The 27,794-nt window shown below is 40.1% G+C and overlaps 5 protein-coding genes across 5 annotated transcripts; 1 reads left to right on the forward strand and 4 right to left on the reverse strand.

Moving 5' to 3' along the window:
- The first annotated feature begins 4,432 nt into the window (after positions 1 to 4,432).
- On the forward strand, positions 4,433 to 7,375 carry LOC116215267 (UDP-glucose 6-dehydrogenase 1-like). The gene is made up of 2 exons (XM_031550910.1): positions 4,433 to 4,590; positions 5,629 to 7,375. Exon 2 carries the CDS (start codon positions 5,650 to 5,652, stop codon positions 7,090 to 7,092), a length of 1,443 nt encoding a protein of 480 aa, XP_031406770.1. The 5' UTR covers positions 4,433 to 4,590; positions 5,629 to 5,649; the 3' UTR covers positions 7,093 to 7,375.
- Positions 7,376 to 8,024: 649 nt separating this feature from the next.
- LOC116214460 lies at positions 8,025 to 9,347 on the reverse strand. Its single transcript, XM_031549864.1, has one exon. The coding sequence runs from the start codon at positions 9,345 to 9,347 to the stop codon at positions 8,025 to 8,027; it is 1,323 nt and encodes a 440-aa protein (XP_031405724.1).
- Positions 9,348 to 13,816: 4,469 nt separating this feature from the next.
- Positions 13,817 to 15,487, reverse strand: LOC116215268. Its single transcript, XM_031550911.1, has one exon. It carries the CDS (start codon positions 15,275 to 15,277, stop codon positions 13,958 to 13,960), a length of 1,320 nt encoding a protein of 439 aa, XP_031406771.1. The 5' UTR covers positions 15,278 to 15,487; the 3' UTR covers positions 13,817 to 13,957.
- A 1,311-nt stretch (positions 15,488 to 16,798) lies between these two features.
- LOC116215269 lies at positions 16,799 to 17,692 on the reverse strand. The gene is made up of 2 exons (XM_031550912.1): positions 17,195 to 17,692; positions 16,799 to 17,055 (listed from the first exon to the last, which is right to left on the reverse strand). The coding sequence occupies exons 1-2, from the start codon at positions 17,680 to 17,682 to the stop codon at positions 17,022 to 17,024; spliced, it is 522 nt and encodes a 173-aa protein (XP_031406772.1). The 5' UTR covers positions 17,683 to 17,692; the 3' UTR covers positions 16,799 to 17,021.
- A 7,530-nt stretch (positions 17,693 to 25,222) lies between these two features.
- On the reverse strand, positions 25,223 to 26,879 carry LOC116215270. Its single transcript, XM_031550915.1, has one exon. The coding sequence runs from the start codon at positions 26,681 to 26,683 to the stop codon at positions 25,313 to 25,315; it is 1,371 nt and encodes a 456-aa protein (XP_031406775.1). The 5' UTR covers positions 26,684 to 26,879; the 3' UTR covers positions 25,223 to 25,312.
- Between the last annotated feature and the right edge of the window lie 915 nt (positions 26,880 to 27,794).

The raw sequence follows: 27,794 nt of genomic DNA on the forward strand, positions 1-27,794 counted from the left end.
TTGAAACATATTAATTCATATACGAGAGCGTATACTATTGCATTACAATTATTTTATCAAGATTGTAGCTAGTTTTACTATTGCCCAGCCCAAAATATTGGGCCTGAACTAATTGCTCGAGCAGTTTTATCTTATGCCATTTGCAATTAATAATACAATCTCACCATCTCATATCAATCAATAAAAGAATAACTGCAAATCACTATGCGTTAACATATAGTTGATAAATAATATCGGTGGATTTTATCAGCTGTATAGAAATACGAAATCGCTGAAAATATTTGGTGATTAGGAGAATATGACAAATAAGTAGAAATTAGTCTCAGCTAATTGACTCCCAGTAATAAGAAAAGGAAAAAAAAAACAAAAAATAATATTCAAAAACGCACGAAAAATGACCAGATACATCTTCCTAAAATTTAGGAGATGGGCTTTAATTTCTCTTCTACTTGCCCAACTACTATCGATAACCATTGACTTGCGGTTCTTCGTAGAACAAGGCATTACATGATTATTTGATGGACCCACTGACATCCTATACATAGAGGCCAGCCATACCATCAATCAAGGATATTTGAAGCGTGTCGTTGTTACATCTTGTTATGAGTCTTTAATCAGACAATCAAACTGCTTCAGTCGAGGTACGATTTCGGAGAAGACCGATAGTCATGGCATTTAGTTTAGGACTGCATCTCGTGTAGTTCTGAATGGAGACGAGCAATATGATCCAAAGTCGCTGAATACTCGGTCATGGATGATATATATTGAGAATGACAGTTAATCTCAACTACGCTCTACTATTTTCATGTTTCTTGAAGTAACTGAACAGATGCAACATCTGTGTGTCCAAGCAATGAAATATGAAATCATCAGGTCAAAAGATCAAAAAACTTTAAATCAAAAGGCACGGTTTCTCAATGAACCACGACGTTTGTTGTTTGATTCCCCTGCTACCCAACCGGTACATAACTAGAAATATTTTATTCTTAAAAAAAAATTATGAGAGAAGCCTATGAGGCTAATTAGGAACACATGAAAGGAAAATAAAATAGATCGTAGACGCGAGAGTTTTACTAATAAGGATTAAATATAAAATTTATTGACTATAAGTTTGAGAGTGCATGTCGGTGCACAAACATAAGAACCAAATCCAAAATTTCTTAATCTATAGCTATAGTAAAATTAACTTGAAGCCCAATAAATGCGCTTCAATTAATGCATTTGAAACACATGAAAAGATAAATACTATTGCATTTCAATTAATGCATTTGAAAAACATAAAAAGATAAAGACTATTTTAAAATTATAAAACTAATATAATCTGGAAACATAAAATACTAACAAAAAGTAGAATGCCGTTTTTAATCAAAAGCAACCAAAAAATAAATCATTAAAGATAATGAAAATTTTAAAATTATTTATCAACAACCATATGATACTAGAAAACTAAATCTATGAATGAAACTATATTGGACATATTCAATTTTATTAGAATAATATTTACATTATATATATAATTGATGATCATATTCTAATATTACAATTAATAATATATGTAAGTATGTAACCCACTACATTTAACCTTATTGAAGTTTAAATACAATAAGAAATGCATATATAATTAAAATAAGCATGTGTGATGCACATGACGATTAGTTGTTAAATTATTATTCTATCGTAAAACTTATTCTAATTGTAATTAAAATTACTCTGATTTTCATACGAACAATTACTCCACTTTATTGAAAGTTATTGCAAAAATTGCATTTGATAATGAAAAATATTATTATTATAAATAACAAAATTGATCTTTTCAAATGAGATTAATTAAAATAATATGATAACTAATATATAAAAGTCAAGCCGTGCAAGATACGGGATAAATTACTAGTTTTATGTTGAGAGTGCATGTCGGCGCACTAAACTCTTGATTGTGACGGGAACAAATTTGACACTTTCCAAATTTTAATTACCCAATGCTTGGTCTTTGATTGGTCACCATCATAGGCCCATTCTCTGGCGCATTCATTTCCGTGGAAAGAGGGTGTATTTCAGCATGACTTAAACCTCACTCTTAACATTTCCCTGAATTCCAAAGCAAAGCGAAGCTCATTAATTCTTGGTTTTAAAGTTTCCCCTAATATTAATTGAAATAGAACCTTTTTCTGCAAATTTATAAATGAAATTGAATAAATATGTAAGCCACCAGCTGATGCACATGGGCAAATCAATGATTGCTGATTTTAGATGCCACAAAGCTTACCTTTGGATCTTATAAATATTACTATGTTGGATTAATTAAGCTATTTCTTGTGCCTTTTGCTAGGCAGTTTGTTCAAGTAAAGTGATATCTTTCTAAAAGTGAGAATCTCATTTTTTAATCACATGATTACAGAGTTGGCAATATTGTTTTAGAATTGGGCTCGGCACTTTAGAAACCCATTAAGTTAGCCAAAATGGTTTCTTCGTTTTTTTTTTTTTTTGCGTCCTTATGTATTGTGAAGCCGAGTGAATGGAATCGCCTGATTAAAATAGGTTTGTAAGCCATTCTCCATAGTTACTTTTACTATCACTATTGACATATAATTAACCATTCTAATTGTTAACGGTTACAACTCCGCATAAAAAAAAATGAGAAAATCATAAATTTATAAGATGATTTGATTCACCATTCTATCAGTTTGAACTTTTTGAATGAATATGCTCCCAATCACTTACAAGCACAACAAACACCAACCAATGAATTCCTTTGGAACACGTCCCAGTTAATCAATTCACATGGAAAATGTAGAAGTGGCCCACGAGAGCCTGCGTTAAGACATGGACGTGACTTCTTGATCCCATGATTCTTAATTCCTTTGTATAGGTCATATCCTGTGTGTGTGACTAATTTTTATATATAAATGCATAGACATAAATATATATATATATATATATTTACATTTGCATACTGATATGTTAATGGTATAAATTATAATATTCCCTTAAGGAAGGATATGGAATATTTGGATGCCCACAGATCGATCAGTGCCCTCCAATTAAACAATATTTAATGTGGGAAAGGGTCAACGTTTGACCTTCTTATCTGCATTATTGTTTTGTCCCCAAAATTTCTATTTCTACCAAAAAAAAAAAGAAAAAAGAAAAGACCACGTTCTTCCGTTTACGTGCCAGATTTAGTTTCATTAATCTTCCCCATATCTTCTTTGCGTTCTGTATATCGTTTGTGGAGTTCCCCCTAGAAAGGTTTGAAGGTCCACTGTCGTTACCCCCACAGAATGGACTCAAAACTCTCTGTTTTTTTTTTGGTGACAATATGCTAAATAATTGAATAAGATATATATTCTCATAAACGTTAAACTATCTTTTTTTGGCATGGAGTAATTCACATAGAGAAATTGTGAAATGAATTAATATACCAAGTCCCTCATTCACTTTGGAAATTTTTTCTTCTAATTCTCCGGTTGGGATCAGGGGGAAAAAATGAAAAGGGAAGGAAGAAAATGTTGGTATCCTTTAATTTTCTCACCCCTCCGTTTCCTTACTATCCAGTTCCCTCATTTCCAAATAGAACTAAACGATGAGAAATCCCTTTATTTTCTATTCGACTATAGCTATTTAAGTCCGTGATATCGTCCATGGTCTTGCATTGATGCTCAAGTCCACCTGGAACGTATGGACGAAATATCAACTTCACACAAAATGGTGAGCGTTGGAAATTATTGTCTCACGTCGAAAAAATAAAAGGAGATTCATATTATTGTAAAATATTGATACCACTGCTTATGAATTCAAATTTTTAATCCAATTACTTATAAATTCAGTAAATCAACAATTACCTTTTCTTTTACTTTGGTGAAAAAAAGTAGGGACATAGGTCATATATAGTTGATAGTTGTGGTATTGTCCGATATAGGTACAAGTAAGTCCCAGGACCAGGTTTTGGAGCTCCCATAGGTCGATTACGACCCTCTGTTCGTATTCATTCCAGATGCAAAGGGGTCAAACTTGTACGTCGGGGCAACCGACACGACGCCTAACAGCTAAGCTGCCGGGCCTCGGTAATTAACCTTACACCTCCCATGCACCGTCAATCACTGAAGCGCCAAGGAAGGTTCGCACTAAACGAGAAACAGCGTGCGCCCCGCTGCCGCTGGTGCCAACCGCACCTTGACCTTGTTGTGCTGTCCAGACGGACAAGACAGCCCAGCAGTTAGGTCTTTCATCAACCGCGTGGTGGGCAAGAACGTAAAACCCGCACGACAGCGGGGCAGATCCGTCATTAGACACCGGTTTAAAGGGGCAAATGTTTATTACACGCCCCCCACATTAAGCTCTCCCGGCCGCCACGTGGCAGAATATGTCCATTTATGGAACAGTAAATAATAAAAATGGAAAAAAAAAATTAAAAAATTGAAAAAAAGGAAGTCGTTGGGCGGGGAAGGGAGCGGTAGATCTTGAAACCCACACCACCCCCCCAACTGCGTATATAAAGCCCCATTCCCCCGCTCTCCTCGCTCTTCATTCCCCATCACTCCCCCATCTCTCGATCTCACTCGCCGATCCGTGAAGCCGAATCTGTTTCAGGAGGTAAAATTCGATTATTCTTCCCCCTCTCTCTCGATCGTCTCTGATCGAATTGTTGCTGCTCTGGCCGGGTTCTTGTCCGTCTGATCGCGGAATGTGTCGGCCGGAGTCCGTGCATTGCGGTCGAATGTTTGATTCGTCCGACGTTATACCCTGATCGGGAGCTGTTTCATTCGAATTATAGGTTCTTATGCTATGAATCAGTAGATCTGGGGATTTTTACGATAATCCTCGGTGTCCTCATCGGTCTCTGCATTTCGCATCCGTGTTTGAGCTTAATTTAGCTCCCGTTTGGACATGGATCCGGTCGCAGACGTATCCGGTTTATGAATTTTCTGGCGTTTGGCGTTTCATTATGCAGGATCAATGGACAGTCATGTTTTTTCATCGCTGTTTTCTCGTTGATCTGTGTTTAGCTTCTGCTCCTATGGCTTTCGTGATCGTTTCCGTCCCGAATTACTTCTGCAGAGGATTGAAAATTTGATTGTACCGGTTTTATTTCCGCTTATCAATATGAAATAGGCTTACGTTATGGCTGGTATTGGTAGATCTGGTTCGGTTTAATCATATTGTCAGCTTCTGTGGTGCATTCTTCCTGGATCAATAACTTGCACTTGAAAGTTCAGATTTCTCTTTACAGTTTCCACCATCCATATCCTCCTGCGATAGTCTAATATCTGTCTCGATAACAATTTCACCGGCATTAATCGGAAACAAATTCCATTGATTGGAAAGCTGATACCACCATCTTAGGGAGCTGGTAGATGATCTTTTTTCTTCTAGAAATGTTCTGCTTCTACTCCCGTGCATTTTGTAATCGTTGGTCTTTAATTGAGCGGTTTTAGAAAACAATAAGGTACTTTGAAGAAGGTCTCCAATCATGACCGTCTTTTGAGTATGATCCTGCTAATGTTTACATTTACAATGTACAATGAAATTCATATGTAGAATTTTTTATTCCTGGATCTCTGCTCGATCTTTGAAGGACAGACTACTTGAAAATTGCAGTCATTGACTGAAACTACTGAAACATGTCTTCAGGTCGCTAATCTTTCAAGAAAGATGGTGAAGATCTGTTGCATTGGTGCTGGATATGTCGGCGGGCCAACTATGGCTGTGATTGCACTCAAGTGCCCATCAATTGAGGTTGCTGTCGTTGATATTTCTGTAACCCGAATCAATGCCTGGAATAGCGACCAGCTTCCCATCTACGAACCGGGTCTTGATGATGTGGTGAAGGAGTGCCGAGGAAGGAACCTCTTCTTCAGCACTGATGTAGAGAAACATGTGCAAGAGGCAGACATCGTGTTCGTCTCAGTCAACACCCCAACCAAGACCCAGGGTCTTGGAGCAGGCAAAGCTGCTGACTTGACGTACTGGGAGAGCGCAGCTCGCATGATTGCTGATGTCTCAAAGTCCGACAAGATTGTTGTTGAGAAGTCCACTGTCCCCGTGAAGACAGCCGAGGCCATTGAGAAGATCCTCACCCACAACAGCAAGGGAATCAAGTATCAGATTCTTTCGAACCCAGAGTTCCTTGCCGAGGGGACAGCAATCCAAGATCTCTTCAACCCGGACCGCGTCCTCATCGGAGGAAGGGAAACTCCTGAAGGCCAGAAGGCAGTCAAAGCTTTGAAGGATGTCTATGCTCACTGGGTACCAGAAGACCGCATCCTGACCACCAATCTATGGTCAGCAGAGCTCTCCAAGTTGGCTGCCAATGCCTTCTTGGCTCAGAGGATTTCATCGGTGAATGCCATGTCAGCTCTCTGCGAGGCCACAGGTGCAGATGTGACTCAGGTCTCATATTCTGTTGGCAAGGACTCGAGGATCGGGCCCAAGTTCCTGAATGCCAGTGTTGGCTTCGGAGGATCCTGCTTCCAGAAGGATATCTTGAACCTCGTCTACATCTGCGAGTGCAATGGCCTCCCTGAGGTGGCGGAGTACTGGAAACAAGTCATAAAGATCAATGATTACCAGAAGAGCCGGTTCGTTAACCGCCTGGTCTCCTCCATGTTCAACACCGTCTCCAACAAGAAGATTGCGATCCTTGGGTTCGCCTTCAAGAAGGACACTGGTGACACCCGAGAGACTCCTGCCATCGATGTGTGCCAGGGGCTGCTAGGAGACAAGGCAAGGCTGAGCATCTACGACCCGCAGGTCACGCAGGATCAGATCCAGAGGGACCTGACAATGAACAAGTTCGACTGGGACCACCCAGCCCACCTCCAGCCCATGTCCCCAACCACCGTGAAGCAGGTTTCTGTTGTCTGGGATGCGTATGAGGCGACAAAGGACGCCCATGGAATCTGCATCCTCACGGAATGGGACGAGTTCAGGTCCCTCGACTTCCAGAGGATCTACGACAACATGCAGAAGCCCGCCTTTGTCTTCGACGGGCGCAACGTTGTCAATGTCGAGAAGCTTCGGGAGATCGGGTTCATTGTCTACTCGATCGGTAAGCCGATCGACGCATGGCTCAAGGACATGCCCGCTGTCGCCTAAAATATTGTTCGCTGAAGAACGAATCAGATATTCCAGAGGCAGCCATTTTCTATTCTCTCTTTTTAACTGTTATCTTTTTTCCCCTTTGATGGGCCCGTATCACACCTTTGCCATAGTAGCAAGGGTAATGGTATTACATTATCGGCTTACATTGTATTCAAACGATTTTTGTCGCACCGCGTGTTAGAAAACTCCGATTCATTATTTCTTTCGCCCATTTGAATCTACTCTGTAACTGCTTAGACCTATATATTAGAAAATAAAGTCTCCCATTTACATTTACTGCAAAGTTCTCTTCTTCTAGCAACCCCTGTGGCGATTCATCTTATCTTCGATATTGGAAATTTGTCCCTCGACCCGTGTTTTACTTCAATCCCAGCTTTCGATTCAAATCCCGTCATGCCTGCATACATCAGAAGCTGGTATTCGGAAGTTGTGGTGCGGCCTCATGAATTTCGGTGCAAAGTAGACCAAAAGAAAACCTGAATATATATCCAGGCTCGGCCATCCAAAAGAAGGGGCAGATCCACGCCCACCAAATCACTAATTTCTTTTTTGGGTGAATACCAAATTACTATTAGTAATATTGCTGAAAGACAATGAAACACCAGATTTTAAAGATATCTGATCTATCTATGGGTTAATTGAATGGACAGAATCAGTTTCTTCCAACTAAAATGATCGTGTAATTCAAAGTTCTGCAACGAAAACGCAAATCACGGAATGGTGTTTCTTTTCATTCAGCAAACTCGAACAAACGATATCGACAGCTCATTAATGTCTAACAGATGGAGCAACAAAATACAACATAAAACAATGTCTCCAACAAATCTACTCAGAGATGCAGCAGCAGCAGATGCTGAACGAATTCCTACAGAAATTAAAAGGAAAAGAATTGGCTGGGGGCAGCTGCGAGGAGAGTAGCACAAAATTCATGTGCACATAGCTTGGGCGTTGAGATCGAGCAGGTCCGGAATATCAGAGAGCCAAAACTGGTTGAGTACTTTTGTGATCCTTCCGGCCTTGGTTCCTGTCGAGGCCTTCACGGAATGGACTCTCTTGTGACCCCGTAGAGCGTGGCACGACCCATAGACTTTATAGCATGTCGGGCATCTGTAAGTTTTATCATCCATATTCACGGAATCTCTCTCAGATTGGGGCTCGTTTTCTTTGGTCAGCAACGACTCTGCCTGGACTTTCTCTTGGCCTTCTTTAGTTGGGCTCAGAATCCTGCGATCGGGGCTACCTTTATTGATCTTGATCTTGTTTCCCTTCCAGTCGTGCTCAAGCTTCGGTTTCTTCGTCAAACCACCATAGCATCCTTCGAGTTCCTCGCTCTCACAACCCAGTTTCACTGCATCCCCACGAGCTCTCATCACGGTCTCACCGTCTCCGAACACAATCAGGCCTTCGGCATTCTCACACTCCGTTTCCAGATAAACCATGTTCACCTGAAGATTCAATTCGACCAGCTTTCCCTCCTCGTTCGGGTCTCCTGACCGTACTTCTTTACTATAGTTGGAGTCGGATATTTCCTTCACCCCCAAGGCATCATCTTTCGTTGTCTGATCAACCTTTTTTGATACTCCCGATTGAATGACAGGCAGGATTTCGATTTTCTCCGTGAATTTATCATCCGGGTCCCTCAGCCCCCGGGAGAGCAGCAAAAGGCCGAGGGCCGATTCGTGTACATCATCTTGCTCTGTTTCAGAAACGGGGGATGGGACCGGAGGCTGCTCGTTCCGATTCGATTCTCCGGTTTGGGGAGGAGCGCAGAATACTCTGAGCGACCTCTTTCGCCGAACAGGGCAAATAGGCGCGACATTGGCTAAGGTTTCCTCAAGATCGCTTCTCCTGCCACGGTTAAACTTAAACATCTCCTGTCGGACATGGGCATGGACATGGACCCTCCGGTGATTCGAGAGAGACTTCAGCGACTCGAATACTTGCCCGCATTCTCGGCACGGGTAGGGACCCAGAAGGACAGTCACGTGATCGAGCGGGGCTCCGGTAGGGCCGTGCTCTTGGCTGCGCATTCTCGAGTGAGAGGTTTTCCAAGACTTCTTCGGGTTCTCTCTCGGACCATACCCACGACTGCCACTGGGATCGGACGTTTCAGGTTCGTTAGCGGCGGCGCTGAGAGCTCTCTTCTGCAACTTCCTCCGGGCGACATCATGACCCCTCGCGTGTCCCCCCAAGACCCTCCCGCTGGCGAAGGTCGCGTTGCATTGCTTGCAGCGATACCGCTGCTCCATCAATGGGGTTCCAAGATTCAGAATTGACAACGGTAAAACAAGAGAAGTAGAAGTACGGAACGGGAGAGGACACGACAGGGCTCGGCTCTGCTCTGCTTCTTTTTCAAGAAACAGAGGGTTTCAGAAACCCTAGTCGGTCTTCGCGATGAAAATGTGATCGTTAGAATCTGCGATTTTTTTTTATTTTTTATTTTGGAAAATTTCGATCGTTCTGACCTCTTATAAAGAGCAGAATCGGACTATCCAGTGGAAGAAGAAGAAGAAGCAGCAACGCAGATAGTGAGAGAGAGAGTGTGTGTGTGACTTTGCTGCCGTTCTGTTCCTCCGGTTTATTATATATATATATATATATATATATATATATTTAAGAGTAAATCGGCAATTTGGTCCCTATTTTTACTATTACTTCAACTTAGTCCTTAACTTATTTTTTGTATCAATTTAGTTCCTAACTTTTTACGATTGCATCAATTTGATCCTCATTATATCATTTAGATCCCTCATATTTAGGGGTGTGCATGGGTACCGGGTATACCCGAAACCGATCGAAACCTACCCATTATGGTAGGATCCGGGTAGTTCGTATTGAAAATAGGATAGGTTCCGGGTATTAAAATCAAGAATCGGTGAAAAATCGATTCTGGTTCCGGTTTTTACCTACAGGGGTACCCGGAACCGCTTATTTATTAAAAAAATAGAAATAAAAGAGTAAAGTTACTGTCTCCTCTAATAAATCAGAATAGAGGCACTTTGTTGTGTGAGATCGTATTATGGATGTTTAAATGTTTAATTTTGTCATTGGATTGATGAGACATATTATTTTTTTTGTTGTGGTGGATTAATCTAAATTTTGTTGATATTTGGCGTGATTACTAATTATGTATGTGACATTTTCGGTTTTATTTAACGAAAGAAAAAATTTTACAGGTTCCAATAGGAGATCCGAAATCTGTGGTATAAAACAGGTTCCGGGTAGATTCTGATTCCAAGATTCAACAGGGTATGATCCGGATATCATGAAGAGTACAAGATATCTGGAACCGATCACCCCTACTAATGTTGCAAAATTGTATCATTTAGATTCCTCAGTTCGCAAAATTTGCATCATTTTGGACCTAAATAAGGGACCTAAATAATGCAGTTTTGTGAAGTAAGAGACCTAAATGATATAATAATGACCAAATTGATGTAAATTGACAAATTTAAGGACTGAATTGATGCACAAAAATAAATCAGGAATTAAATTGATACAATCATAAAAAGTCATGACCAAATTATCTATTTATTCCTTTGTCTTATGTACAGTTAAATCTTCTTCTAGAGTAAATTGTATTCCCTCCCTCGAAATATTGTTAATTAACAGTGCACTCATTCTTAACGGAAAAAATAATAATAATGCTTTGCCGACTAACGGTGCTAATTACCCTAAAATAAAAACTAACGAAGAGCTTTCCATGTTAATCTAAAGTCCCATGCTTGACAAAACATTGATACTCCCCTTCACTAACCATGCTGGTCCTTCCGTTTTTAAGCATGCCACGTGTCCCAACCTTCCATTTTATTATTCTGTCCATTTTTTAATTTCAAAATTTCCCATAAACTTCTTCTGTTTTAACAGTTATACCCTTATATGGCTTTGTCTTATTTGCAATTATATGTTCTTCTAGAGTAACTTGTGCTCCCTACCTCAAGATATTGTTAATTAACAGTACACTCATTCTTAAAAAAATATAAATAAATAAATAAATAACATTATCCGACTACCACATTAACCTAATAAAAAACTAACTAAGAGCTTTCCTTGTTAACTCAAAACTCCATGCGTGACAAAAAACTTGATACTCTACTCCACTGACCATGTGACACTAATAGAGAAAAATCTATTTTGAATCCCAATTTTTAGTTACTTTTCAATTTCACCCTAATAAACATACTTTGTTTAATGTTACCGGCGAATATTAAGGCCTTCAATAATCTAGAGCGTGGTAATAGCTTGTGGTGAGGCCCCAACCCTTAATATCGACATCCCAAACTAGCACTTCTAAAATGTGTCTCAAGAATGGGTGCCTCGAGTATGCACATCACATATGAGGTTATTATGGGCCAGCATAATCTCATGCAACTTATCATTTCAATTTATTTATCAGAAAAACGACAATAATATAATTTTCATCATTTAATTTTTTTTCATAATTTTATAACAAATTTATTGATACAATTAGCTGACCCCACGGTAACGCGCCGAGCATCGTGCCCTAGTTATGAATAAAATGACATAAATTATAATGAAAAAAATTGTATTGGTTTCGCAATGAATTTATGTTACCGATAATATCTATCGTACACCCAAACTATTACCTTGCATCAAATTGGAGCCTTCATGCATTTAAAACTTATGCTGCATTTGGTTTCAAAATAAAATTTTAAAATCAGATTTTGATTTTGAAAAAGAGTAATATAAATGGTTATGCATGGGACCTACCCTTTGACTTTATATAAATTATTTTATTTTGTTATGAAAAAAAAGTGATATAAATGGGACCCACCATTTGACTTTGTATGAGTTATTTTGTTTTGTTGTTGGTATAATTAAGTTAAAGTGTGACTTTAAAATCACGCTTTGAAATCAAACAAGCCAATAATAATTTTGAAACCGATAAATAGAGGACCAATCCACATGCAAGTGCATCTCACGCGCCCCAGCCTCAATAAAAGAATTAGCAAATAGGGAACTGACAGACGACGAGCATGATAAGAATGATCCCAAGAATGATCCTCGTAAGGAAATTTCACGCTCAAATGAAGAGTTGCACTGACGCTTCTTAAATAAAATAATCAATCGCTGTTAAGTTGCTCTAACTTACATGTTTACAGACGAGAGAGACCACTTTATAGCTAAGACAAGAGGTGTCGTATTAATGCAACAATGTCACTCCTTTATTAACCGTAAATAAGGACGCGATAAATTTATATTTATGCTTGTACGAATTGTTTATTGTTTGATTGGGAGAATCCGTGGATTCTCATGGACCTCTGCTGGATTTTCCCATTCCTTCACATGGCGGGAATACTCGGCCAGCCATGAATCCTCAAGTGGGAATTCTCTCTCTCTCTTTTTCTTTTAAATAATTCAAAATTAGTCACATTTATGGGCCTGCAACTAGGCCCAGACAATGGGCCAAGGCCTAATAGCGGGAAGCCCAGTACACATGGTGCCCCCGACTTCTCCCCTCTGCCTCAAACCATGGTGCCGGCATTGGTTACAATGATCGTTGCTCTCTCATAACGATCGGCTGAAAGTTTTTCAATTCGGAGTACTGCGACACGCATGCATACATGAATATGTTACCCTTTCTTTTAATTAAGTTGGTTTACTTACCAAGTGAGTTGGACTCGGACCTGTATCATTTTCTAGCCCAGTGAAATCGACCTTTCATGTTCAAATCGACCTCGCTGCTGTCTCGAATCCTTTGTATGAGGCGTGTAGATGGAGACACCAACGAGCAACAGATGTAAATTGAAGTTGTAAAGTATGAGATAAAGCATTTGAAGATGTAAAGTATGAGGTCTGTATTGAAGTTGAAGTGGGAGAAAACTGGAAGTAATCATGTTTGGGATGCATTCTCGAGCTGAAGCGACGTGGTTAAATGCCATCCAATCGGGCGGACGCCATCCTTAGCCGGTCGACCGCGCCTTGGACTCCGTCAGGTCGACCTCCCTTACCAATCAATGTCACAATTCCCTTGAGTTATCCCAACCTTCTCTCGAGTGTGATGCCAACGCTTGGAATGCTTTTGCTAATACCACTTGTTATGGATTATACTGCTGTCTGATATTACCTGCCACTTCCCCTAAGTCACCCTATGCGGTTCTATAATTATAGAGCCTAACACTCATGCTCGACCCAATGGACACTGAAATTGGCTGGGGCTACGTGGAGCTTGCGTCGAGCTTGAGCCGAGCCTTTTAGACGAGCATAGAAAGGCCTAACCTTTGGTAACACTTAGCTTGAGGGGATCATGAGCCTAATCAAAGCTCTGTGTGCATATATGAATTTTCAGTTGGATTACAAAAATAACAAATATTCCCCATTTTATTCTCCAGTACCAGCCAATCTCAAGCATGTCGAGCATACGATCCACCGTCTCCTTCACTGGGCTTGAGCCAAGCTCCAGTTTCAGGCGATGCCAGTTGAGTCAAGTTGAGACCAGGTCGGACAGTACTCAACTTTGCCTGGCTCTACTGAATTCACAATTAGAATCCCTTTGGTGATCCATATTTTTCATAAATCACTTTGTATTGCTTAACGAAGTTCTTGTATGTGCTTTGGACAAATGGAAGTCATGGCAACCTTTTTTAGATGAGATAAGTCTATATTCGACAAAGACCGAAAGAAATGATCATGAGACTCGAATGCAATTGTATAACAAACAAAACATATTGCTTTCCCAAATACAGGAGGTATCGAGCAGCACAACAAATATTTGCATCGAACTGAACAATGAATTAATGGAGACTACAAGCAGTAACAATCTAACAGACCACAGAAATTAAAAGGAAAAGAATTGGCTGGGGCAGCTGCAGCTGCAAGGAGAAAAGTAGCACGAAACCTATGTGCACATAGCTTGGGCATTGAGATTGAACATGTTCGAAATGCCAGAGAGCCGGAACTGGTTCAGTACTTTTGTGATCTTCCCGGCCTTGGTTCCTGTTGTGCCCTTCATGGAATGGACTCTCTTGTGACCCCCTAGAGCCTGGCTCGACCCGAAGACTTTATAGCATGTTGGGCATGCGTATGTCTTATCATCCGTATCCACGGATTCCCTCTCTGTTTCGGGCTTGTTTTCTTTGGTCGGAAACAAATCTGCCAGGACTTTCTCTTGGCGTTCTCCAGTTGGACTCGGAATTCGGTGGTCAGAACTGCCTTTCTTGATCTTGATCTTGTTCTTGCTTTCCTTCCAGTTGGGCTCAAGCTTTGGTTTCTTCCTCGAACGACCATAGCATTCTTCAAGTTCCTTGCTCTCACAACCCAGTTTCGCTGCCTCCGCACGAGCTCTCATCACTGTTTCACCATCTCCGAACGCAAAGAGGCCCTCGGAATTCTTACACTCAGTTTCCAGATAAACCATATCGACCTGAAGCTTCAATTCGACCAGCTTTCCCTCCTCGTTCGGTTCTCCTGAGTGTACTTCTTTATAGTTGGAGTCGGATACTTTCTTCACCCCGAAGGCATCATCTTTCGCTGTCTGATGGACCTTATTCGATAACCCCGATTCAATGATAGGCAGGATTTTCTCCGTAAATTTATCATCGGGGTCCCTCAGCCCCCGGGAGAGCAGCATAAGGCTGAAGGCCAATTCGTAAACATCTTGCTCTGTTTCAGAAACAGGGGATGGAATCGGAGGCTGCTCATCACAATTAGAGTCTTCGGAGAGGGGAGGAGAGTAGAATACTCGGCGCGACCTCTTTCGCCGGATAGGGCAAATCGGCGCGACATTAGCCAAGGTTTCCTCAAGATCGCTCCTGCCGTGGTTAAACTTCTCCGGTTGGACATGGACCCTCCGGTGATTCGAGAGAGACTTCAGCGACCCGAACACTTGCCCGCATTCTCGGCATGAGAAGGGACCCCGCTCCTTGCCCTCATTCCCCAGTCCCGGACGGACGCTCACGTCACCGAGCGGGGCTCCGGTGGAGACGCGCCCTCCACCGCGCATTCTCAAGGGAGAGGCTTTCCAAGACTTCTTCGGGTTCTCTCTCAATCCATACCCACCTCCGCAGGGATCGGACGCTTCGGGTTTCTTCCCGGTAGTTTCGCGGAGAGCTCTCTTCTGCTCCTTCTTCCGGGCGACGTGACCCTTCATGTGGCCCCCCAAGACCCTCCCGCTGGCGAAGCTCAAGTTGCATTGCCTGCAGCAATACCGCTGCTCCATGACTGGGGTTTCGAGATTCGATTTGACGGCCCAAGATTCAGAATTTGACGATGGAAAAAGGAAAGAAGTCTGCAACGGGAGAAACGGGGAGAGGACAGGGCTCTGCTTTTTCAAGAAACCAAGTGGGTATTCGTGACGAAAATGAGATCAAAATCTGCGATCTTTTTGAAAAATTTCATCTTTTTGATCGTTGAGAGCAGAATCGGACTATCAGTGGAGAAGAAGAAGCAACCCAGAGAGAGAGAGAGAGAGTGTGTTCGCGGTTTGCTTTATATAAGCCGCTCTGTTTGGCATGAGGAAGTCTCTGCATGGAGTAAGGGGGGGCCTTCCTTTCCATGAATTTCCCCCTTTCAATTTTTCTTTTTTTCAACCAAAAAAAGTTATTTTTGTCTTTTAATCAACAAAATCAAGCAAACTCGAGAAATGGAATGTCGGATAACCCTGAGGTTTCATATAACATTATCTTAATGTTGGCTGCCTACGTTAATTTATTAATTAGCATTTGTTCCTTATTCTATGTCCATGGATATTCCTTTTGACCGAAAAAAAATTCAAGCAAACTCCTTTTGCTTTGTATTTTTTACTCTCGCCAAGTAAAATAGATGATTGATGATTTATAATTCAACGTTATAAAGAGAAAATGATCGTGCTGCAATTTTTTTTTTCCGAAACATCCCACTCGATTCGATAATTGGCTTGACATGAACTTTTTATGATACTAGATTTTATTGTCCTTGCTGCTTTGTATATTTGAGGTACTTCAGTCGTGTTTGAAAAGATCAATGTCTTTTGATGGCAAAAAAAGATCTTCCTCGTCCTAACACTACCCAAAAAAAAAGAAAAGATTCATCTTTGACTTTGGGAAGACAAAAGCTACGAAGAAATTTTAACATGAATCTTTCTCATTATAACACATTTAGTACTTTAATTTAATTAATATAAGTGTTTAATACTTTTATTATTTGTGATGAACTGTACAAAATATTAAATACTTGAATTGAAAAATTAAATATTTAAATTGAAATAAAAAATTAAATATTTATGCTAATTACAAGTAGTAATAATTTTTATGAAATATTTTTATCTTTAATATTATAATCTAATAAAGAAGTGAAGAAGATATTTCTTTTTCTGCGTTGATATTATGAAAATTAATGACATGGATAATAATGAAAAATTGTATTGATTTCCCAATGAATTGATATTATTCACAATATCTAGCATACACTTGCAAAACTACTTCCTTGCATCAAATTGAAGCCTTCATGCATATAAAATCTAATAATTTGAAACCTATAAATAGAGGACCAATCCACATGCGAGTGCATCTCATCCTAGCCTCAATAAAAAGAATTAGCAAGTAGGGAACTTTAATATAAATCTTATGCAGGCATAGACGTTGAACTTTTCTGTGTTAAAATCACACCCAAGCTAAGTTCAACATACAGATGACAGGGGTTAATTAAGAACTCGATCTCTAAAAGGAGGTCTCTTGTTTGGAATGATTCACATCCTGGCAAGGACAATATTGAATTTCCATTACGTCTCATATAAACCACTGATGATAGCAAACTTGATATTAATTCACATACTTTATATATGAGGGGGGAAAAAAGGAAAACGCTAATTAATGAGCACGCAACAATATTAATATTAGATAAGCAGTCAATAACCACAATTATATTTGATAAGCAGATCAATTCCTCTCCCTCCCTCCCTTCCTTCCTTCCTTCCTCTGTTTCACTCAAGGACTGCTCTGCTCTGCATCTCTCCCAACCCTGAAGAAAACCAAGAAGAGGAAACATACGATGAGTGCATGCGATGATGATGAAGAGAGCCCAACTAATGAAACAAAGAAAGCGTTACACAGACTAATGCAATGAAAGGGATCGAGGGGAGTGATCGGGTCATATATACTTATTTGCTCTGGAAATAGCGGAAATTGCAGAGGTGGACGTGGAGGTGGAAGCAGCTCCGCCAGCCTCTCCGAGATCCGCCACTGGAGAGGGACATACGCACTGAGAGAGAGAGACAAGCTTCAGCTTCTCCGCCAAGAGCTTAACGATCATGACTTTGACAGCTCCCCTCCTCGGCGGAAGCATCACATCCGGCTTGGGGAAGGTGGAAGCAGCCCAGCCAGCCTCTCCGACATCCGCCACTGGAGGGGGGTACATACGCACTGAGAGAGAGAGAGAGACAAGCTTCAGCTTCTCCGCCAGGAGCTTAACGATCCTGACTTTGATAGCTCCCCTCCTCGGCGGAAGCATCGCATCTGGCTTGGGGCGCTTCTCATTTGCAGTTTTAATCATCTCGTAGTCGCCCCCCTTCGTCATTGTGAAGAAGTGAAGAAGTTGACGAAGAAGAAGAATACGAGTTTTGAGATACGGAGCACGGCAGGGTACCATGCAAGAGAGAATCGTGAGGGGCCTCTTTAAATAGGAGAGAGGGAGAGGGCCGTTTAGTTTAATTATTATATCTTTGAATGGTTGGTTTAGTAACTTAGTGGTTGTGTGTATGTATGGAAGTCAAGGGGATGCATGTTGGGTTGCCTAGTGTTCATATTCAGCCAATAAAAAAAAAGGTTGCCGGGCCCGGCTTCCTCCCCTATCTGCTGCGGAACTTGGAAGGTTCGCGGTACTTTCACTTCAATCCAAAATATCAAAAGAAAAAACTCTTGCAAGTAAAAAGCATCATACATTCTTACTTAAATCCTTTTTTCTTTTTTTATAAATTTATTAATCTCCATCGTATTTAAATCCATCTCCTTTTTATTTATATATAATTCTATTTTAATTTTTCTGCCTTTTACATTTCATGGCCACTCCTTTTACTTTTAAGATCATCTTCATATGCAAGAGAACAGTTGATTAATCTACCCAAAAGTAGAAACAAATATAAAAAGTAACTATTTCTAATACTTCTATACATTTTAAAATAGAATGGTAATACAATTCATTTAAGTTTTAAACTTTTAGGTCCTTATCTAATATATATTACATATTTATTTGAAGAAATTTAATGAAATAAAACATATTGACTATGTACTTTCGTAGAATAATGGGCATCGATTATTGGTTGAATATAGGCTAAGTATAAAATTAATTTTTGTTAAATAAGGGACATTATTAATCCTATTTAAAACAATTTTTATATAACCATGAAAAAGACAATTAGATTTTATTATATGTAAATAAGTGAAAATCATATATTAACCGTGTTACATATGACACTAGATAGGGGTGGCAATTCGTGTCGTGTCGTGTTCATACGTGTCGTGTCTAAACGGGTTCGTGTCATCGAAGTTATAACCCGTACACGACACGATTATTAAATGGGTCAGATTTTGGAAACACATACACGACACGTTTATATCCGTGTCAACCCGTTTAGACACATTTAAACCCGTTTATCGAAGCGTGTCATAATAGGTACACGTATATACGACACGATTATAAATATTATCCGGACACGTTGACACAACTTGTTTATCCGATTAACTCAGTTACCCGGATACATTAACACTACATGTTTATCCGAACACGTTAACATTATATGTTTACACGTTAACACGGAGATTGAGATAGAGGGGAGGGGGATGCGGACGGGGAAGAGGCGGGAGCCGCATCCGAGGGAGGCAGTGATGGCGAGGATGATATCGAGCCATGAGGCGCATTGGCTAGAGCGGGAGCCAGCGAAGCGGTGGGCTTCGAAAGGGAGATGGTGGGAGTGGAGTCGGCGGCAAGCTTGGGAGCAGGAGAAGACGAGATCTGAGGCGGATCTGCGGACAATGCGAGGTACAAGGAGATGAGAGCAATGAGAGCGAAGAAGCAGAACTTCGCCATTGATAGATGAGAAGAAGAAAATCAAATCGTAGATGAGATCTAAGGGAGGGTAGTAAAGAAGTAGAAGTAGAAGTGGAAGTGGCAGTGCGGTTGTGCTATGCTGGATTGGATGAAAAAAAGGAAAGAAAATTAGGTTAGGGACTTATGAAATTACGATTACGTAAGGATATTTTGGTAAATCCAAATACATAAACGGGTTAACGGGTTACATGATTATAGTAACGCGATTAAACATGTCTAAATAAACAGGTTTAATCGTGTATAATCGGGTTACACGGGTTCAACCCGGTAAGATACACTTATTAACCGTTTTTAAACGGATTGGACCCGTTTAGACCGATTATCAAAAATGTCCAACCCAAACCTATTTAATTCCGTGTCATGTGAAATATTGTCAACCCTAACACTAGACATTTGCTATAATTTGCACCTATCTATTATAACATACAAGGATGAAATCCACAGCATCCTACATACTATTGTATAGATTAAAATTTTTAATTTTATTCATAATGTAGTTATTACTATTCTCTATCTTAGAGACAAATAAAAAAAAATGAACCCGCAACGAAGTGCGGGCCATTTCACTAGTCCAAATAGTAATTTCGGGTTTTAGCCAATTGATGCCCACCAGATCTTCACTGCAAGAAGGGCATAATTATATTTATTGTTTTCTTCTTCTTCTTCTTTTCTCAATATAAACCTTTGGGTGTCCATAGGCCCACTAACTAACCCAAATTCGAGTAAAGTCGATCCACTAAAATAAAAAACTCTTTAATTGTAATTTTTCACTATTTATGATACTCGAATTGGAAAATCTACTCGGGAAATTTTTTCAAATGGATATTTTATATATATATATATATATATATATCTAGTGTACTCTCACGAAATTTTTTTGTTCATGCTTTCCATGAAATTCTTCTATTCTCACCCCTCAACTTGTGGTGAGCCATCTCTTCGAATCTCCCTATTGATATAAACTCGAGCAACTTTTCAATTTTTTTTCCAAATTTCCATAATATATTTAAAATATTTTATACTATACTAGTTCATTCGACTCGTGCATTACACAAATTTTATAAAAAAAAGTTTATTATAAAAGTTTAAATATAAAAATAGTAACTGGTATAAATTTATAGTTTGTATTAACACGTACAATTTTTTTTATTGTATAAACTTTGATTCATTAAATTTAGATTTCAGATAGAAGAGTATATATAGGTAAAGAATTTATGTAATATATACATCATTGCAATTATCAATATTACATCATTGCAATTTTCTTATCAACCCATCATTTTTTTAGCAAAAATAACCCATCTTTTTCGGTGGAATTCGAACAATCCTACAGTTGACTATAAGTTGACTACGCGAAGAACTATTTGTCATATTAGCCTAAGCTTTGTAAAACCTCATAAAATTGAAAATTCTTTTTCTATTCACATAATATAATTCATTCAACCATACTAATAAGGGATAATCACACCAAATATCATGAACTAGCACCGTTTTCCTAAATATAGCATTAACTCTCAAATTTCTAAAATATAGCAAGATGTTACTCCCATCAGACCAAAAATGTCACCCGTCAACAATTCTGTCACGGTTTATGACGTGGTAATAAACGACAGTCAACGTGGCCTAATGATTTTTAAGCTCCAATAGAACAATGGCAAGTGGCCCTCTTTCACCCAACTGATTTTTCAAAAAAACCCATACTTTTTTTTTTTGAAATTTTGGCCCAAAACTTTCTTGGAGGTGTGGGCAAGCGCCCGACCTCGACTGAGGGCTCCCTGCTGGCCCTCGAGCCCCTAAGCAAGATGGCATGAGTCCGACCACCTCGCCGGAGGGATCGAGGGCTGGCGGGGGAGGCCTAGGCCTAGTCGAGGCCCCCTCCCCTCCTCCCCCATTTTTTGATAGAAAAACGAGGGAAGAGGGGAAGGGGCCCTGACCCGACTAGGGGCTCCCCCGCAGGCCTCGACCCCTCGGGTGAGGTGGCTGTTCCGCCGGAGGGGTCGAGGGTCGGCGGGGAAGCCCCCAGCGGGGGTCGGGCCCCCCTCACCTCTTCCCTCTTTTAAAACGAAAAACGGAGGAAGAGGCGAGGGGGTCGAAACCCCGCTGGGGGCTCCTCGCCGGCCCTCGACCCCTCAGACGTCTGGGCCACCTCGCCTGGGGGGTTGTGGGCCGACAGGGAGCCCTCAACCAGGTCGGGCCCCTGCCCATTCCTCCCTTGCGTCCTTCCCACCCTCTTCGGTTTTTTCAAAAAGGTTTTGGATCAAAATTTCAAAAAAGAAAAAGTATGGGTTTTTTTTTAAAATTGATTAGGTGAAAAGGGCCACTTGTCATTATTCTATTGGAGCTTAAAAATCATTAGGCTGCCATTTATTGCCACGTCACGAACAGTGACGGAATTATTAACGGGTGACATTTTTGGTATAACAGGGTAACGTCCTGCTATATTTTAAAAATTTGAGAGTTGATGCTATATTTGGGAAAACGGTGCAAGTTCATGATATTTGGTGTGATTATCCCTACTAATAAAGAAGTATACAACATCAAGAGATGGAATAATACAGTAGTGCACCTCTCCCGTGATGACCAAGATGTCTCAGTTTCGATACCTAATGGGACTAACCGTGCCATTTTATTAGATATTTATGATTTATATTTCAATGTACTAGATCTATGGGCCTCTCTTGTAACCGAAAAAAAAGAAGCATACAACGTCTCACAAAATGCGGAGAGGAGATTAATGCACAACATACTTGATCGAAATCCATCTTATCGGGTCTCAATACTCAAACATGAGCCAAAATTAAAGTCACGTAAATGATATACTAGTACACTCTTTTCTTTCTTTCTTTTTTTTGGGGGGGGGGGGGGGGGGGTAAGGATTGAATATATACTAATATAATTTAATAGAATAAGATGGATTTCTACAAATTACGTTATTCTATTAATCCCCTCTACGAAGTACCACTTTTTTTCCCTGAAGCTTTTACAATAGGTCAGGTGCCATTGTGATTACCCTCAGAAGATCCATTTTCCCGAATCATATTACACCTTCCCTGAGATTAATATCGAGATCAAAGTGGTTTTTCTATGGGCAAACTGCTATATATGAAACAATTCTTTTTTGATAAATATACAAGACACATTTATGGGTGTCATATATTACTGTTTGAAATGCATGATATATATATATATATATATGTATGTATATATAAGTATCAACTTTCTTGGACTAGATTATTCCATGCTCCACTTGCTGCTATATGTAGTGTGTATAGCCAAACACGAACTTCTCCAACCGCTTTTTTCTTGTTTATATGCTTTATTGAATGTTTTTGGAGCTGCCATATATTTATGCAAAAGGGGGAGATGCTATCTTATTCTATTAAAGTGCATTAGTATATCATTTATATAATTTTAATTTTGGCTCATGTTTGAGTATCGAGACCTGATAAGATGGTTTTCTACAAAATATGTTGTGTATTAATCCCCTCTACCCATTTTGCTGGATACTCTGACTGTATACTTTTCTATCAGTATTGTTGAATGAATTATATTATTTGATTAGGAAAAAGAATTCAATTGAGATTTTACAAAGCTGAGGCTACTATGAGAAATAGTTATTCCCATTGAGACTGTACGAGGGTTTGGATGCCACCAAAAAATATGATTTTTTTCTCTGCCACGAAAAAGACGGGTTGAAAAGAAATTAAATTGTCTTTTTTTTATGGAAACATTTATTGCATTTAAAATAGCAAAAGACACAAGACAATAGAGAAGTTTGATGCGGAGGACACGTAGGTATCTAAGGTGAGTTGCTTGTCACATAAGTACTTAAAAAGTCTAGATCGGGAAATATTTTGCGGGAAGACTATTGTGGGAATAAGTTTTATAAAGAGGACTATTTTCAGCAAAAGCTCGATATTTCTTTTCCTGCGTTTATATTACATTACAATTACAATTACAATTAGCTGACCCCATGGCAACGCGTTGGGCATAATGCCCTAGTTATGAATAAATTAACATAAATTATAATGAAAAAAATTGTATTGATTCCGCAATGAATTTATGTTACTGATAATATCTATCATACACCCAAACTACTTGCTTGCATCAAATTGGAGCCTTCATGCAATCAAAACTTAATAATTTGAAACCTATAAATAGAGGACCAATCCACATGCAAGTGCATCTCACGCGCTCTAGACTCAATAAAAGAATTAGCAAATAGGGAACTGACGGACGACAAACATTATAAGAATGATCCCAAGAATGATCCTTTTAAGGAAATTTCATGCTCAAATGAAGAGTTGCACTGACACTTCTTAAATAAAATAATCAATCATCGTTAAATTGCTCTAACTTGTATGTTTACAGACAAGAGATGCCGTATTAATGCAACAATGTCACTATTTTATTAATTGAACGACATTGTAAATAAGGACGCAGTAAATTTATATTTATGCTTGTACGTATTGTTTAATGTTTGATTGGGAGAATCCGTGGGTTCTCATGAACCTTTGTTGGATTTTCCCAGCCTTCACATGGCGGGAATTCTCTCTCTCTCTCTCCCCTCTTTTTTTTTTTCTTTTAATATAATTCAAAACTTAACCACATTGATGGGCCTACAACTAGGCCCAGATAATGGGCCAAGGCCTAATAGCGGGAAGCCCAATACACTTGATGCCCATGACCTCTCCCCTCTGCCTCAAACCATGGTGCCGGTATTGGTTACAATGATTGTTACTCAATAAACTCCAGGTTTAGGGAAGGTTTATGCTGCAATTACTTTAAATGATCGCATAACAATCGGCTGAAAGTTTTTCAATTCGTAGTACTACGACACACCTGCGTACATGAATATGTTACCCTTTCTTTTAATTAAGTTGGTTTACTTACCAAGTGAGCTGGACTCGGACCTGTATCATTTTCTAACTCAGGGAAATCGACATTCCATTTTCAAATCGACCTCGCTGCTGTCTCGAATCTTTTGTATGAGGCGTGTAGATGGAGACACCAATGAGCAACAGATGTAAATTGAAGTTGTAAAGTATGAGATAAAGCATTTGAAGATGTAAAGTATGAGGTCTGTATTGAAGTTGAAGTGGGAGAAAACTGGAAGTAATCATGTTTGGGACCTTAGCCAGTCAGCCGTGCCTTGGACTCCCTCAGGTTGACCTCCCTCACCAATCAATGTCATAATTTTTTTTTTTCGATTACAAGGGAGACCCATGGATCTAATGCATTGGAATAGAAATCCTAAATATCTAATAAAGGGCACAAGTAGTCTCATTGGATATCGAACCTGAGACATCTTGGTCACCAAGTGTGAGGTGCACCACTGTGCTATTTCTTCTCTTAATATCAATGTCACAATTCCCTTGAGTTATCACAGCCTTCTCTCGAGTGTGATGCCAACGCTTGGATTGCTTTTGCTAATCCCCCTTGTTATGGATTATACTGCTATCTGATATTACCTGCCACTTCCCCTAAGTCGCCCTATGCGGTTCTATAATTATAGAGCCAGTTACTCATGCTCTACCCAATGGATACTGAAATTGGCTGGGTCTATGTTGAGCTTGCGTCGAGCTTGAGCCAAGCCTTTTAGACGAGCATAGAAAGGCCAAACCTTTGGCAACACTTAGCTTGGGAGGATCATGAGCCTGATCAAAGCTTTGTGTACACATATATAACAAACATTCCCCATTTTATTCTCCAGTGCCAGCCAATCTCAAGCAAGTCGAGCATATGATACACCATCTCCTTCACTGGGCTCGACCCAAGCTCCCGTTTCAGGCGATATCAGTCGAATCAAGCTGAAACCGGGCCGGACAGTACTAAACTTTGTCTGGCTCTACCGAGTACACAATTCCATTCATTTAGAATCCCTTTGGTGATCCATATTTTTCATAAATTACTTTGTATTTCTTAACGAAGTTCTTGTACGGGCTTTGGACAAATGAAAGTCATGGCAAAAGAAATTTTTAGACGAGATTAGTCTAAATTCGACAAAGATTGAAAGAAACGATCATGAGACTCTAATGCAATTGAATAACAAACAAAACATATTGCTTTCCCAAATACAGGAGGTATCGAGCAGTACGACAAATATTTGCATCGAACTGAACAATGAATTAAAGGAGACTACAAGCAGTAATAGTCTAACAGACTAGAGAAATTAAAAGGAAAAAAATTGGCTGGGGCAGCTGCAGCTGCAAGGAGAAAAGTAGCACATAGCTTTGGCACTGAGATCGAACATGTTCGAAATGTCAGAGAGCCGAAACTGGTTCAGTACTTTTGTGATCTTCCCGGCCTTGGTTCCTGTTGTGCCCTTCATGGAATGGACTCTCTTGTGACCCCCTAGAGCCTGGCTCGACCCAAAGACTTTATAGCATGTCGGGCATGTGTATGTCTTATCATCCATATCCACGGAATCCCTCTCCATTTCGGGCTGGTTTTCTTTGCGCGGAAACGGATCTACCAGGACTTTCTCTTGGCGTTCTCCAGTTGGGCTCGGAATTCGGTGGTCAGGACTGCCTTTCTTGATCTTGATCTTGTTCTTGTTCTTGCTTTCCTTCCAGTTGTGCTCAAGCTTCGGATTCTTCCTCGAACGGTCATGGCATTCTTCAAGTTCGTCGCTCTCACAACCCAGTTTCGATGCGTCCGCATGAGCTCTCATGACGGTTTCACTATCTCCGACCACAAACGGGCTCTCAGAATTCTTACCCTCAGTTTCCAGATAAACCATGTCGACCTGAAGCTTCAATTCGACCAGCTTTCGCTCCTCGTTCGGTTCTCCCGAGTGTAATTCTTTATAGTTGGAGTCGGATACTTTCTTCACCCGGAAGGCATCATCTTTCGCTGTCTGATCGACCTTATTCGATAACCCCGATTCAATTATAGGCAGGATTTTCTCCGTAAATTCATCATCCGGGTCCCTCAGTCCCCGGGATAGCAGCATAAGGCTGAAGGCCAATTCGTAAACATCTTGCTCTGTTTCAGAAACAGGGGATGGAATCGGAGGCTGCTCATCGCAATTAGAGTCTTCGGAGAGGGGAGGAGAGTAGAATACTCGGCGCGACCTCTTTCGCCGGACAGGGCAAACCGGCGCGACATTAGCCAAGGTTTCCTCAAGATCGCTCCTGCCGTGGTTAAACTTCTCCGGTTGGACATGGACCCTCCGGTGATTCGAGAGAGACTTAAGCGACCCGAACACTTGCCCGCATTCTCGACATGGGAAGGGACCCCGCTCCTTGCCCTCATTCCCTAGTCCCGGACGGACGCTCACGTCACCAAGCGGGCCTCCGTTGGAGCCGTGCCCTCCACCGCGCATTCTCAAGCGAGAGGCTTTCCAAGACTTCTTCGGGTTCTCTCTCAATCCATACCCACGGCCGCAGGGATCGAACGCTTCGGGTTTCTTCCCGGCGGTTTCGCGGAGAGTTCTCTCCTGCTTCTTCTTCCGGGCGACGTGACCCTTCATGTGGCCCCCCAAGACCCTCCCGCTGGCGAAGCTCAAGTTGCATTGCCTGCAATGATACCGCTGCTCCATGACTGGGGTTTCAAGATTCGATTTGACGGCCCAAGATTCTGAATTAGACAATGGAAAAAGAAAAGAAGTCTGCAACAGGAGAAACGGGGAGAGGACAGGGCTCTGCTCTTTCACGAAACGGAGGGTTTCAGAGAACCAAGTGGGTATTCGTGACAAGAATTCGATCAAAATTTTTTGAAAATTTTCATATTTTTGATCGTCGAGAGCAGAATCGGACTATCAGTGGAGAAGAAGCAACGCAGAGAGAGAGAGAGAGAGAGAGTTCGCTGTTTGGTTTATATAAGCCGTTCTATTTGGCTTGGCATGAGGAAGTCTCTGCATGGAGTGAGAGAGGGCTTTCTATGAATTTCCCCCTTGCAATTTTTCTTTTTTTTCAACTGAAAAAAATTCTCATTGTCTTTTGATCAACAAAATCAAGCAAACTTTGACAAATGGAATGTCCGATAATCCAGAGGTTTTATATGTTATGATAATCCTCATATATGATTATGGTAACGTTAGCTCCCTACATCAATTTATTAATTAGGGTTTGTTCCCTTATTCTATGTCGATGGGTATTTCTTTTGACCGAAAAAGAAATCCAGCAAACTCCTTTTGCTTTGTATTTTCTACCCTCGCAAAATAAAATAGATAATTGATGATTTATAATTCAAGGTTCTGAAGATAAAATGATCATAGTGCAATTTATTTATTTTTGAAACATCTCACTCGATTCGATAATAGGCTTGACATAAAACTTTTTATGATACTAGATTTTGTCGTCGTTGCCTGCTTTGTATATTTGAGGTACTTCAGTCGTGTTTGAAAAGATCAATGTCTTTTGATGGCAACAAAAAAAAAAAAAAGGGATCCTCCTTGTCCTAACACTACCCGAAAAAAGAAAAGAACCATCTTTGACTTTGAGAAGACAAAAGCTACTTTTTGTGATGAAGAAATTTTAACACAAGACTCTTTTTTGTGACACAGTACTTTAATTTAATTATTTAATATTTAGATATAAGTGTTTAATGTTTTTATTATTTGTAATGAACGGTATAAAATATTAAATACTTGAATTGAAATACGAAACATTTAAATTGAAATAAAAAAATAAATATTTATTCTAATTACA

Source organism: Punica granatum, chromosome 7 (genome assembly GCF_007655135.1).
Source record: "Punica granatum isolate Tunisia-2019 chromosome 7, ASM765513v2, whole genome shotgun sequence".
Classification (NCBI taxonomy): domain Eukaryota; kingdom Viridiplantae; phylum Streptophyta; class Magnoliopsida; order Myrtales; family Lythraceae; genus Punica; species Punica granatum.

Coding starts and splice junctions, on each gene's coding strand:
- LOC116215267 (XM_031550910.1), top strand. CDS start 5,650: ATGGTGAAGATCTGTTGCATTGGTGCTGGATATGTCGGCGGGCCAACT.
- LOC116214460 (XM_031549864.1), bottom strand. CDS start 9,347: ATGGAGCAGCGGTATCGCTGCAAGCAATGCAACGCGACCTTCGCCAGC.
- LOC116215268 (XM_031550911.1), bottom strand. CDS start 15,277: ATGGAGCAGCGGTATTGCTGCAGGCAATGCAACTTGAGCTTCGCCAGC.
- LOC116215269 (XM_031550912.1), bottom strand. CDS start 17,682: ATGGTACCCTGCCGTGCTCCGTATCTCAAAACTCGTATTCTTCTTCTT. Junction 17,056..17,194: donor GCTATTTCCAGAGCAAATAA/GTATATATGACC, acceptor GGTTTTCTTCAG/GGTTGGGAGAGATGCAGAGC.
- LOC116215270 (XM_031550915.1), bottom strand. CDS start 26,683: ATGGAGCAGCGGTATCATTGCAGGCAATGCAACTTGAGCTTCGCCAGC.